At 35.7% G+C, this 13,963-nt stretch overlaps 1 protein-coding gene across 12 annotated transcripts in view; it reads right to left on the bottom strand.

The window, feature by feature from the left end:
• The window catches only part of BTRC (beta-transducin repeat containing E3 ubiquitin protein ligase), a 184,325-nt gene that overhangs the window by 64,356 nt on the left and 106,006 nt on the right, over positions 1–13,963 (bottom strand). For all 12 annotated transcript variants that reach the window (XM_025466960.3, XM_049102997.1, XM_025466969.3 and 9 more), the window contains one exon: positions 2,011–2,100. In XM_025466960.3, coding sequence (XP_025322745.1) covers positions 2,011–2,100 — 90 coding nt within the window. The remainder of the gene's footprint in view (positions 1–2,010; positions 2,101–13,963) is intronic.

Below are 13,963 nucleotides of genomic sequence, written 5' to 3'. Positions count from 1 at the left end.
GAAACAGCACAGAATCATGAGATACATTCAATACATGTAAATAGAAAAGGGAAAACTTGTTGTCTATTCCCATGTTATTGGTACCTCACTGGAGGCTGTTACAAAAAATAATTTTTTTTTAGCTACGTATGTTTTTATTTGCCATTGTCCAACTGATTATTCCACTCAAATCTGAAGCAATGAACCAGAAGCCAGGATATGGACCAATAAAAGAAACCAAAAGTTAGGTGGGTTTCAAAGGAAATGATAGAAATCATTTTTAAATTAGGGTATTTAATGAGACGATGAAAGGATATAGGTGTCAGAATAGTGTTAAAATAAGCAAGAATGGGATGAGAGGGTCACCATCTGGGAGCAAAGGAAACAGACAGATGAGCAGCAATGAGCAAACTTATTTCCTCACCCAAGAGCATAGAAGAAATTATGCCATTATGCCAGATGCCAGAAGATTTCTAACCATGCACCACTGAAGTAGAGGGTGGGAGAAAAACAAAACACATCATACAGACACACACCAACATGACTATATAGCTTAGAGATCCTGGCTTACAAAGTATGGAGAAAACAAAAGGAACAGATGCTCACTTGGCCAGCTCTCAATGAAACTCATTAAAATTGTCACCCTGTCCTTGGATCGGTGCTCATGCTAAGATTTTACCTTGTTTAGCCAGAAGTCACCCACTTGTGATGAAACTAAGCAACACGGCCAAAAAGGAGAAAGATTATTTTTAAAAGCCCAAATAACTGGTCCCCCATTTCAATGTACAAATGCTGGGTACAATGAAAAAAAAAAAAAAAAACAAAAAACAAATGCTGGGTACAAAATAGGGTCAATTAGTACTTGCTAGTTGTGACTAAATGACTGCAAAAATAAATATATGTAATTTGCTATTTTCATATTTTACAGCAAATTGCTAAGACACTCTAAGAAACACTTAACCAACTCTACCTTTTTAAATTATAATTTTAAACAAATTTTGACATTTCTTATATGGATCATTTCTAATGGTTATAGTTCATATGATATAGTTTCATTGATTAAGTAGATCCAGGAACTACTGCAAGTTTTCAGAAATAAAATAAAAATAATAACAAATACTACTGTCCTTTTATTTTTGCAGCAAAGGATGGAGACTGCCTGATGACCAGCTCCAGCTCTTATAATAACAGTAAGTAACTGAGAGACTGAGTGTATAATAAAATAGACTAAAGTAGTTAAAGTTGGAAATGTTCTAAGTGACAAAACTGAATAGTTACTAAGGTGGTAATTTTGCATATATGCAAGGTAAATGTCTAGAAACAGAGCCCATACTGGAATTTTATACTACTCTTGGAATAATCAAAATTGCTATTATCTAAATTTAGGTCAAAGTTCCTACATAGTTAGAGATACTTGAAAGATCAGAGCCATAGTTTATTATTATTAGACTGGAAGATTTCTAATTATTAGACTGGAAGATCTCTAATATGTGATTACTTTTGCATCTATAGATATGTATCTATAGAAATACATGAGAAAAGGTAGCTCATATGCATGATAAAACATACTTGTCCACTCAGATCAAAATCACCAAAAGCAATATTTCTATCACTGACCACTCAACAAATAATAATAGTGATAGAATATTTGGATTTTTCTCTAGCATATTTCTCAATCCTTGTAATGGTTACTCTATTCTCAATTATATTTAAAATCCATGAACAACCTTATAAAAATAACTGTATATTTTCTTTCATGAATCTTACTTATTTGTAATAATCCATAGCTAGTGTCAAGTAACAAATGTGAATTAGATGGGAGTGTGACCAGAATGCAGAACCAAAAATTCTTTTGCAAATCAAGAGATGAAGACTCCAACTTACAATCTGCTTTGGAAATGATGCCTGCTGTATTCTACTTTAAATACAAAATCCTGTGATAATCTTTAATAGCAATACTAAGTGAAGATGTTTATAGATAAAGCATTGTTATGATGCCATATAATAATATTGATGAGTAAAATTACTTACTTTGGCCACACAATTTTCAGTCTTCATAGCAGTACTTGCTAGACATACTGTTTCTTGGTTTAAGCAGAGTCTGGCACAGCTGTTATAAGTCTGTAAAGAGAATTTTTTGGAAACAGATTTAAATACCGAAATGCAGTCATGTAAAGTTTTCAAATTATTCTGTCCTATTATCAAAATCAACACATGAATAGACTTATGTATAAATTCCAGACTTACGAGAACTGGAAACAAAGAAAGAAAGGTGGAAGCAAAGAAAGTGAGAGCCCACAAGAGCCACTGATGAGTTCACAAACAAGGATGTGAGCAGCAGTGGTCTCACTGTATGTATGGAAGATGGGGTGCTACTCAAAAATGTGCAAAGGACTTGAACAGACATTTCTCCAAAGAAGATATACAAATAGCCAACAAGCACATGACAAGATGCTCAACATCACTAATCACTTCAGAAATGCAAACCAAATCCACAAAGATACCACCTCATACCCACTAGGATGGTTACTATTACAAAACAAAAAAAAACAAAATGTTGGATAGGATGTAGAGAGACTGGAACCACTGTGCAGTGACGGTGGAATGTAAAAGTATACAGCTGCTGTGGAAAACAGCATGGTGGTGGTTCCTCAAAAAATTAAAATTGGAATTACCACAGGATCCAACAATGCCACTTCTGGGTATATACCCAAAAGAACTGAAAGCAGAATCTTGAAAAGATATTTGTATATCCATGTTCCTAGCAGCATTATTCACAATAGCCAAAACACAGAAATGACCCAAGTGTCCAATGACACATGAAGGGACACACAAAATGTGGCATAAACATCAAATGAAATAGCATTCAGCCTTAAAAAGGAAGGAATTCGGACATATGCTACAATATGGGTGAACCTTGAGGACATTATGGTAGGTGAAATAAGCCAGTCATAAAAAGATAAATACGAAAAAAAAAAAAAGAGATAAATACGGTATGATTCTACTTATATGAAATACTTGGAGTAAGCAAAATCAAGAGAGACAAAAAGTGGAACAATAGTTGCCAGAGATGGGAGAAGAAATAGGGTGTTATTGTTTGATGAGTATGGGGGTTTCAGTTTTACAAAATGAAAAGACTGAGGGATGGATGGTGGTGACAGTTATGTAACAATGTGAATGTATTTAATACACTGAACTGTACATTTAATAATGGTTAAGATGGTAAATGTTATGTCACATGTATTGTATCACTATTTTAAAAAATGGCTATACTTTATGGTAAGCAAACATTATTAACAACAATATAGTAAAACAATGTTTTTTTTTAATAATCAAAGTTTTCACTAATGGTATAAATCATGGTTCTAAAACTTTAGCATATATCAGAATCATCTGGAAGGCTCGTTAAAGCACAGATTGTTGGAGTGCCTGGGTGGCTCAATCGGTTGGGTGACCAATTCTTGGTTTCGGCTGGGGTCATGGGATGGAGCCCCATGTCAGGCTCCGTGCTCAGCATAAAGTCTGTTTGGGATTCTTTCTCCCTCTCCTTCTGACTCTGCACCCCCCCCCCCGACTCCCTCTCTCTAAAATAAAATAAATAAAATCTGTTAAAAAAAACAAAACAAAACACCATACAAATTGTTAGGTCCCATCCCTAGGCTTCTGAGCTTTAATAATGAGCCCCCAGTTGATGCTAATGCAGTTTAGGAACACTCTTTGAGAACAATTATGTTGCAGAACTATACGTGTTGGAATTAAAAAGAAAAATCTTAAGACATAGGCAGGCAATCTCTTATAACCAACAATAGGAAAGAATCTATTTTTTAAATTTCTAGGTTACAGAATAGTTGCAAAAATGAGTTTCTGTATACCCTTCCCCCAGCTTCCCCTTACGTTAATGACTTACATAACCACAGAACATTTATCAAAACTAAGTAATCAACTAGGTAGAATATAAAGAATTCCTTTCGAGTTTCACCAATTTCCCTACTAATATCCTTTTTTCTGTTCAGGATCTAACCCAAAGATGCTGCACTGAATTTAGTTATCATGTCTCTGAAGTATCCTCTAATCTGTGACAATTTCTCAGTCTTGTCTTTTTATTTATTTTTTTTTAAAAAAAATCTACGATAGTCACACACACACACACACACACACACACACACACACACACAGAGGCAGAGACACAGGCAGAGGGAGAAGCAGGCTCCATGCACCGGGAGCCTGACGTGGGATTTGATCCCGGGGTCTCCAGAATCACGCCCTGGGCCAAAGGCAGGCGCCAAACCACTGCGCCACCCAGGGATCCCCTCAGTCTTGTCTTTTATGACTATCACCCTTCTGAAGAGTACTGATTGGTCTATATAATGTCTCTCAATTTGGCTTTGTCTCATATTTTCTCATGATCACATGGGGGTTATACAATATTGGGAAAGATGTACCCTTCTCAATATATCAAATCAGGAGACATGTTAATAAGCATTTTCAGTGATGTTAACCTGTATCATTTGCCTAGGGTCCATGTCTGCCAAGATTCTCCAATATAAGTTTATTATTTTTTCCTTTAGGAATTACTAAATATATTGGGGGAAATAATCTGAGGCTACCCAAATTCTTGGTTTCTATTGCAACTTTTGCCTGCTAATTTAAGCATCCATTGGTTGATCTTGCCTATGGTAATTTTTACTGTGATGTTCTGATGTTTTTAAATTTCCCTCTTTCCTTCCACATTTATGAAATAGAATTTTTTTCTGTGAAGAAAAGCTATGATTTCTCTTATGTACTTACTTATGCTAGCAATGGATTCATAGATATTTTAAACTATTCATTTCTGGTCAATTATCATTCTTTGGAAAAACATAGGTTAAAAAAATAAGAACATGGAGAAAAAGTATTATAAAATTGATTTTCCATTTAGACAATTTAAACTTTTAAAAATTTATCCACTTAACTGTTTTATTCTTATATCATTTAAGTTGAAATTATTTCAAAACATATTTTAAAGGAATAAACTGGATCATTTGATCTCTGTGTGTAACAGCTACTGGTGCATTTATGTTCTGGGCTCAGGGTTCAGTACTTCTTTTCCAACTACTAATACCACAAACATTATTCATGTATAACAACATACAAGTTTTTAAATGAAACTTCCTATATTTTTAAAAGACACTTATGAAGTAATTGGTATATACTGAATAACAAAAAAAGTAAACCAAAGAATCCAAGTTCCAATAAAGGCAGAGATGCGTACATTGAATTAACCCTCATAACAATCATAAACCATGGGAAAAATTAATAATAACTATTTAAAGGCACTGGAGAATCACCTAAAGTACTAAGAAACTGGGGGGAGAGTAGCTTGAGCTTAAAAAAGGAGAAACACATGGGGTAACATCCACGTTTATGTGCTTTTTTCCTGAGGGTACTCACCAATCTACTTGGTGCAGGGTAACCGAAATTCAATTAGAAAACCAGTTTATTGGGGCAACTGGGTAGCTTAGTGGTTGAGTGTCTGCCTTTGGCTCAGGGGTGATCTCGGGGTCCTGGGATCGAGTGCCTCATCAGGCTCCCTCTGGGAAGCTTGCTTCTCCCTCTGCCTATGTCTCGGCCTCTCTGTGTTCCTCATAAGTAAATAAAATCTTTTTTTTTTTTTTTTAAAGCCAGTTTATTGGCTTGATATGCCAAAGGATGGACTTCAAGGCTGCCATAGTGGCTGGAGATTGAGAAGAGAAATCACAGAAAATAGAGAGAGCCATAAGTGAGGCTCAATTCTACTCTAATCCATGGCTAATACCCAAATTACATATATGAATGGGAGACTCTAAGGATTCCAGTGAGATTGGAGCAGGGATTCCAGCTGCTGCCCATGAGGGGAGACAGAATTTAGAACTTGATTAAGTTGGAACTTAAAGGTATCTCAAACTTTCACTGAAAACTTGGAATGACCCTGCAGTAAGAGTAAACAGGAAGTCTTAGGAGTAAGGGATCTACCTTGGGGGGCACGGGGTGTAAAATCAAAATGTACCTGCCATAACAAATGTAAAACCAACATTCTGTGAAGTCACAGTGATCAGGCACTAAGTTAATCAGTGAAAATAAAAGAATCCAGAGTCTCTGCAATGAGTCATTTATAATGTCTGCTATATAATGTAAAATTGCTAGGGATGCCCTGTGGCTCAGGAGTTGAGCATCTGCCTTTGGCTCAGGGCATGATCCCAGTGTCCCAGAATCGAGTTCCACATCGGGATCCCTGCATGGAACCTACTTCTCCCTCTGCCAGTGTCTCTGCCTCTCACTCTGTGTCTCTCATGAATAAATAAAATCTTAAACACACACACAAAACAAAACTGCTAGATGTAAGAAGAAGCAGATAAAAGAAACCCATAGTCAAGAGAAAAAAGAACCAGTAGAAAATGACCCTGAGATGATCTAGTATGGGAATCAGCATATAAAGGCTTTATAGAAGCTGTAATGAACACATTCAATATCTTAAATGAACGATATAGTCATAACAAGTAAACCAATAGAAATTTTCAACAGAAAAAATGAAAATCTAAAATGAACCAGATCAAAATGGAAAAGTATATTATCTCAAATGGAGAGTATATTATCTGAAAATAAAAATTTATTAGGTGGGCTTAAAAGCAGATTGGAGATGGTAGAAGAAAAGCTCAATGAACTAAAGACAGATCAACTGAAATTATCTAAACTGAAAGAGAGAATAAAAGAAAAAAAATGAACAGAAACCCAGTTATCTGTGGGATAAATGTTCAATGATTTAACATATGCATAAACTGGAAACCCAGAAGAGAAGTGAGGATGGGGCACAAAAAAGGTTACAAAAGTAGCAATCAAATATTTCTCAAATTTGGTGAAAACCACTGGTTTACTGATCTGAGATCAGCAAACTCTTAGGGAGATTAAATACAAAGAAAAGAACTAGGCACAAACAGTCAAAACTGCTAGAAATCAGTAACAAACACAAAACCTTGAGAGTAGCCAAACAAAAAAGGGATACTCCATACCTGACGTCAATAATATAAAGGCATGCATGAAAAGTTTCACTATAAACAATGAAGGCTAGAAGAAACAACATGTTTAAAGTGCTAAAAGGGAAAAAAATCTCAAACCAGGTTTCTTACTATAAGAAAAAAGAATTATAAATATGGAAAGGGAGAGTTTCTAAAAGAAACTCTATGGTACTGAATTAGAATTGCAGGTACCAATGTAAATCCATGGTTTTCAAAATATATTAATATAGATGTAAAATATAAGTTAAGGTATAAATCTTGGCTTCTAAATACCATTTTATGTTGAAAGGAACCATTTCTCTGGAGAAATGGCTGATTCTAAGATTGGACAGTGAAAATATAAGATGAAACTGGAGATATACAGGGAATGATGGAGATATGTCAGAGCGGTACAGGTGACAACCTAAAGGGGCTTGCATTAGCCCAATACAGAATAATCTGAGTACTAAAATAAAAAAAAATATGAACAGTTCACAATCTGTTGAATAAAATAGGGCACATTTCTTGAAAGACACAAATTACCCAAACTGACACAATAAAAAATAGAAAATCTGAATAGCTCTGTATCTGTTAAAGAAATTGACATTGTAAGTGAAAATTATTCGACATAAATTAAAAAAAAAAAATCTTCCCAAAAAGAAAACTTCTAGTCCAGATAGTTTCACTGGTGAATTCTATTAAATATTAGGGAAGAAATAACACCCGGACCATACACAAACACCTTTAGAAAATAGAGGAGGAGAGGAAGACTTCTCATCTCATTTTATGAGGGCAGCATAAACCTGACACCAAAATCTGACACAGATATTAGAAAGAAAAATACAGGGGTGTCTAGGTGACTATGTTAAGGATTTGACTCAATCTCAGCTCAGGTCTTGATTTCAGGGTTGAGAGTTCAAGCCCTGCACTGGGCTCCAAGCTGTGTGTGGAGCCGACTTTTTAAAATTTTTTTTTAAATGTGGGAAGCCTGGGTGGCTTAGCAGTTGAGCATCTGCCTTTTTGGCCCATGGCGTGATCCCGGGATCCAGGATCGAGCCCCACATCAAGGCTCCTTGCAGGGAGCCTGCTTCTCCCTCAGCCTATGTCTCTGCCTCTCTCTTACTGTGTCTCTCATGAATAAATAAATAAAAATCTTTTTAAAAGATTTTTTTAAAAAGAAGGAAGGAAGGGAGGGAGGGAGGGAGGGAGAGGGGGAGGAAGAAGAAGGAAGGAAGAAAGAAATCTATAGACCGTTATCTCCCATGAACACGGACACAAAAGTTCTTAATAAAGTCAACTAATGTAATTCACCATATTAACAGATTAAGTGTGGAGGGGAGCATTTGACAAAATTAAACATTTATTCATGATGACAATAACTACAAAAGCAAAATCTCAGCAAGCTAGAAATAAAAGAGAACTTTCTTAATCCCATAAAGGGAATCTAAAAAAATTTCAACTAACACCATACTTATTGGTGAAAGACCAAACACAGTCCCTCTGAGACTGAGAAAAAGGCAAAGATGTTCTCTTACTACATCTATTCAACATTATTTTGGAGGCCACTGCCATTCAAATAAAGCAAAAAAGGGAAACAAAAGGCAAATAACTTGGAAAGAAGAAATAAAATTGTCTTTATTCACAAATGACAGGAAACAAGGTCAAGTCAAAAATCAAATGAAAACATTTACAATAGCATTGGAAAACAATAAATAGGAATAAATATACGTGAGAAATATACACAGAAAACTAAAAACCACTGTTTAGAAAAATTTAAAAAGGCAATTAAATGGAGATATATACCATGTTTACAGACTGGAAGACTCAATATTATTGAGAGGTTAATTCTACTCAAAGGAATATATAGTTTCAATAAAAGCTAAATCAAAATCCTGCAAACTTCTTAAAAGAAATTGCTAAGTTGATTCTAAAATTTATATAGAAATGCAAAGTATCTATGATAGCCAAAACAATATTAAAATTAAGAATGTTGGGGATTCCTAGGTGGCTCAGCGGTTTAGTGCCTGCCTTCGGCATGATCCTGGAGTCCCCAGGATCGAGTCCCACATCAGGCTCCCCGCATGGAGCCTGCTTCTCCCTCTGCCCGTGTCTCTGCCTTTCTCTCTCTTTCATGAATAAATAAATAAAATCTTAAAAAAAAAAAAAAAAGAAATGTGTATAGGATACTCAGGGGAACATTATATAGATTTAGGAAACCAGTTCTAGACCTGGAAGAGTTTCCAGTAATGATATACATAAGCTTTTATTTTCTAGCCATCCCATCTGTAAAATGGGTATATTATCTTGCTTACCACTCAAGAAAGTCACATAAATTAGTAAACTAAAACTTGTCACAGTCCTAAAATCACTCTGGAATAAAAAGTTTAAAAATTCAGTATTTTACGTTCAATATTTTACTATTACAAGACTCCTTCCAGGCTAAAATTAAACTAGTGAGTCTAATTGCCCCTGGCAAGATAGGCTCTGCCCCATGAAACATTTGAAAAGGTAGCTTACATTGCTGAACCAGAGGCAGAGAGTTTTGCGTTGGAGTACTTTAATACATTTTTATATTGCATATAAAGCACATAAGCATAAACCAGTAAGATGCCTTGCTGAAAACTACCTTCTTTGTGAAAGCAGGCTGTAATTCTGAACAAGTTTTCAATTTTCACAGTGCTGCTAGGGTAAAACATTTTAAAGAGTTTAATTTTTTACAATGGATTCAATGACATAGGATTATCTAACAAAGTAATGGCTAATCAATAGAAGGTTTAGTTGTCAGGTGAAACATATAACACACTAAAAGGGATTGATTGCCAGACTTCTCCTTATTTACTAGAAGGTATATATTTAAAATGACACAAACTTGTTACCAAGCTGCATTCTTTTAACCTTGCAAAAAGCTGCTTAAAAAATCTGTTCAGCAGCCCTATAGCAAAACAAGATACAGTATAATGAAAATGGCTAGTGATTGGGGGGCAAGAAGAGGGGGAGACAGGGACCTTCAGATATATGGTAACATCAAATCAAGTCCCCAGGAAGAATATGGAATAGAAAAAGCAAACTACAAGGCAACATCTAGGGAAGCTAGAACGGGGCTTTAAAAATGCCACAATGATGCTACCCAATCTCATTCAATGGATGCAATGCTACATCTGATCTCATTCCAAGTTACTCTTAGGGAAGATTTCTAAAAGACTCCTACAAAAGGGCACAATAGGACTTCCCCAACCCCATCTTTTTCTTTTTTCTTTTTTTTTTTTTAAGTGGTACATCCACATTAAGCACTGAACACAAAATGAGGTCTATATGGACTTCGACCAGCATATAAGCTGTTTCCTTTATAATTTATTCACAATATCTCAAGTCTCTATATGAAAATACACTTTTTATGGTCATTGCAACCCAGGAGTTCAATAATATTTTTTTTACTAAGTCAGTGATTACACAATTCATCAAAGAATGATTACACTGAAATAAAAATAAAACAAAACACCAACCCCCTATACAGTCTTCCTTCCTCAAAGTAATTTTAAGAAGGCTGGTTATTAAATTGCTTCTTTTTCAAGAAGGGTTTTTGTAGCTAGACACAAATTGCCAAACCATGTTTAAAAAAAAAAAAAAGTTATTAGACTCTGAAGGATTCAGCCAAAGTGGGAAGTTAAATAAACAAATCACTTCATCAGACTTGGAAAGATCACTTTTGTCTTACTTAAGAGACCTACATTAATTACCTTTAAGGTCTTTTACATGGACTATTTAAAATAAGTACAATTTATTTATTTATTTCAAATGAGGTGCTTCTTCCAAAGTATTAAATAATGTCTACAAATGCAAAAGCATTTTTATAAATAGGTAATTAAAACAGATGACTAAAATTAAGTCAAGCTGCAAAACATTACCCAGGATGCACTGTGATTTTTTTTTTTTTTTTTTTTTTTTTAATAAACATCTCTGGCAATTTTTTTCCATCCAAAGCCCAAAGCACTTGTGGGGAGGGTGGGGGGGAGATAGGACGTTTCATAGGGAAAAAAACACACATATATAATGAAATAATGCCAAACCCCAAACTGAAGTATTTACAAGATAGTCCCTTAAGCATAGTTTGTCATATTGCAATTACACCTTGCCTACTGCCAAGTCAAAGTGCTTACTATTGCCACTAGAGGGAGAAATGTCTTAACACAAAGCAACAGCAGATAGGGAATCGGTTTTCTTGAGCAATTATCAGAACAAAGCTCCCCTGGCTGTGTGTACCTTCTAATTACTCAATACAATTAAAATGACTAACCTAAAACAAATAGGAAAAAAAAAAAAAAACTTGCCTGGCTAATATCAGAGACTTCATTAAACCCTTTCCCCTCATCAATCAAATCAAAAAGAAGGGAATGCCTTCATATACAAACATTATAGAGATATTAAAAGAAGTAAAATTTAGTGGGTTTCTTTTTTTTTTTTTTCTTTTTTTTTTCTAAGAAGAAAAGAAGTGTCTCTCTTGAAAAAAGAAATGTCGTGGTATTTACCCATCTGGATGCTGCCTGAAAACAAATTGTCCTCCAAAGAGCAGAAATACAGTGTGTTTTCTTTCAGTTCACTGGCTTATGAATGACTTGTTGTTGTTGTTGTTTTGTTAATACACACTATAATGTCATTTTCTGTCAGTGATGTGCTTTTTCCTCCTACTCATTCAACTGTATAAAGGAGCTATGCCAATCAGACCTCCATGCTTATATGGGGCTGTTTAAGTTCTTCACGGCTGTTTTTTTATGGATCTACTCTAAGGTAATGTTTAGAACAGCATAGGAATTTGGGGACATGGCGATAGGAAAGGAAAACATCTACTTATTCCTTCTACAAGGCTTATGTAGTTCCCTTTATAAGGCCCAGTCATTAACAGAAGATGACAACAGAGTCATTTTTCTTTCAGCTGACAATTGTGACATTTTTCCAGCAGCGTGCAAGGTGTTGAAAACCTGGCAGCTGTTACCTCCTGGGATGAAGATACTTTTTTATCCTCCCTTGACAGTTTAACTCAGTGGGTCAGCACCTTTAAAGACTGCAAAGTATCCTTGAAGAGGATGGAAGCTTGAATTACTGCTCCCTCCCTAATCAATGTAAACCCTCACTGCAGGTGAAGTCTCCATCTATAGAGGTGCATGGGGGAGGAAAATGTAATGCCCTGAGCCAGATGGTTTTTATCTTGTTTTTAAAGAATAAAGGAACAAGCTAACAAGGGAGACAGCTACTTTGTTAGCTTCTTGGCCTCTCTCATGGCTTTGCATCCCCAGGGTTCCAGCTACACAAGAGAAAGAATACAGAAAAACGTAAACACTTAAAGAAATATAACTAGAGGGCTGGCATCATGCTGCTTTCAAAGAGTTGAGAGAGCTCTACTCAATACTTTATTTATCACTGCCCACGTTCTCAGGATGGTAAGTGGACACATACACAAAGGGAATGGGGGATGGGGGAAGGATTAGACAGAGGTCACAATTTACTCAATTACAGAGAAAAGCAGGGCTGACAGATCCTATTAGCACCAATGTGAAGCAAAGAAGGAGTTGCATGTTGTAAGGCTACATTTTCAAAAAGTAATGAGTACTTTCATGTACCCTCCCAGGCCTTTGCCCTTGTTTGCAGATATGAATAAAAGCTATGAAAACAGTTGCTATGGTTTCCTTGGCTTCACATTTTAGAAACAAAAGAAGAAAGAAAATTGCACCCACTGTGTACATTCTTTAAACAAAAGTTCACACTTTACTTAAGGCAGGGAGGTAAGAAGATTATTCCAAAACTCAGAAATTTAAAAGGTTACATTGCTTCTCTCTCCCCAACAACTCTCCTGCCTTCTGATAGTGGAAATTAGATGGAAAGACAGGTATACAAAATGGCTTGGTGAGACAGAGTGTAGTGTCTCCTGACTTTTTCCTTCAATACTTTCTTTTTCTGCTAAATGTCTGTCAACCAGGTTTTGGAATTATGGTTATGGTGGCCTGCTTCACAATACAATCAGGAAGTGTTCTTTCCTTCTCTATTTTCTGAGTTTGTACAAGAGTGCATTATTTGATAGAATTCACCTGTGAAACCATTTGGAGTCTTTTGATGTGATTCCTTTAATAAACATCAGACAATGGTCATTTGTTTCACCTTTCAGTAAGCTGTATTTTTCAAGGAATTTGTCCATTTCATCTAAATTGCCAAAACTGTGGATTACAGTTGTTTATAATATTCCCTCATTATTCTTTAAATGTCTTAAGAATTGTTTGATGACTCTTTTTTCAGCTTCTCCAATTTATCGATAAAATAACTCAAAGTTACCACGCACTGGTCACAGTCTATCATCACCTGTGAAACTATACTTAGTTAGAACAACAAATGTAAACTATAAAATCAGTTTAAAACAATACTAAACTTGTTAGAATGTAACCATGCATTTTAAAATCAATAGTGTAAGAGTTCCTGAAATCCCATTAGAAATCTGGGAAAAGAACCTGCAAAAGAATCTCAAGAGATTGGTCTATATGATGCAAATCCTACTCGCATCAACACTAGGTAAAAGGCAGCTTTGACATCCTTTTATCTGTATAACTTGAATAAAGTGGGGGAGGGGGGAATGGCCCTTCATTATTGTCATGCAACAGAGAAAAGAGGGAGTTTAAACAGCTTATATATTATGTCCTACATTTAAAAAATCAGCAGTGGGGTAATCAAGTTCAGGGCAGTCCTGGACAGCTGCCCTGTGACCTGCTTCTATTGACCCCTGCTATTCATCACTCTTCCCTAAGATTGAGAGGGCAAGCTCCTAGGGAGTGACCACCACAATAGACAGACACAAGCCAACAGTAATCTGGTTGGAGCAAAAAACCAGATGGCACTGCAATAAATTTACAAATCTGCATTCATGGGGCTGTTAAAACACCCAGAAGCTAAAAGATTCAGAGGGCCCCAGGAGGATCTCCTACTTCCCTGTT

Source organism: Canis lupus, chromosome 28 (assembly GCF_003254725.2).
Source record: "Canis lupus dingo isolate Sandy chromosome 28, ASM325472v2, whole genome shotgun sequence".
NCBI classification, from domain to species: Eukaryota; Metazoa; Chordata; class Mammalia; order Carnivora; family Canidae; genus Canis; species Canis lupus.
Note: the sequence above shows the minus strand (reverse complement) of the source record. Positions and strands in the feature narration are given on the sequence as shown.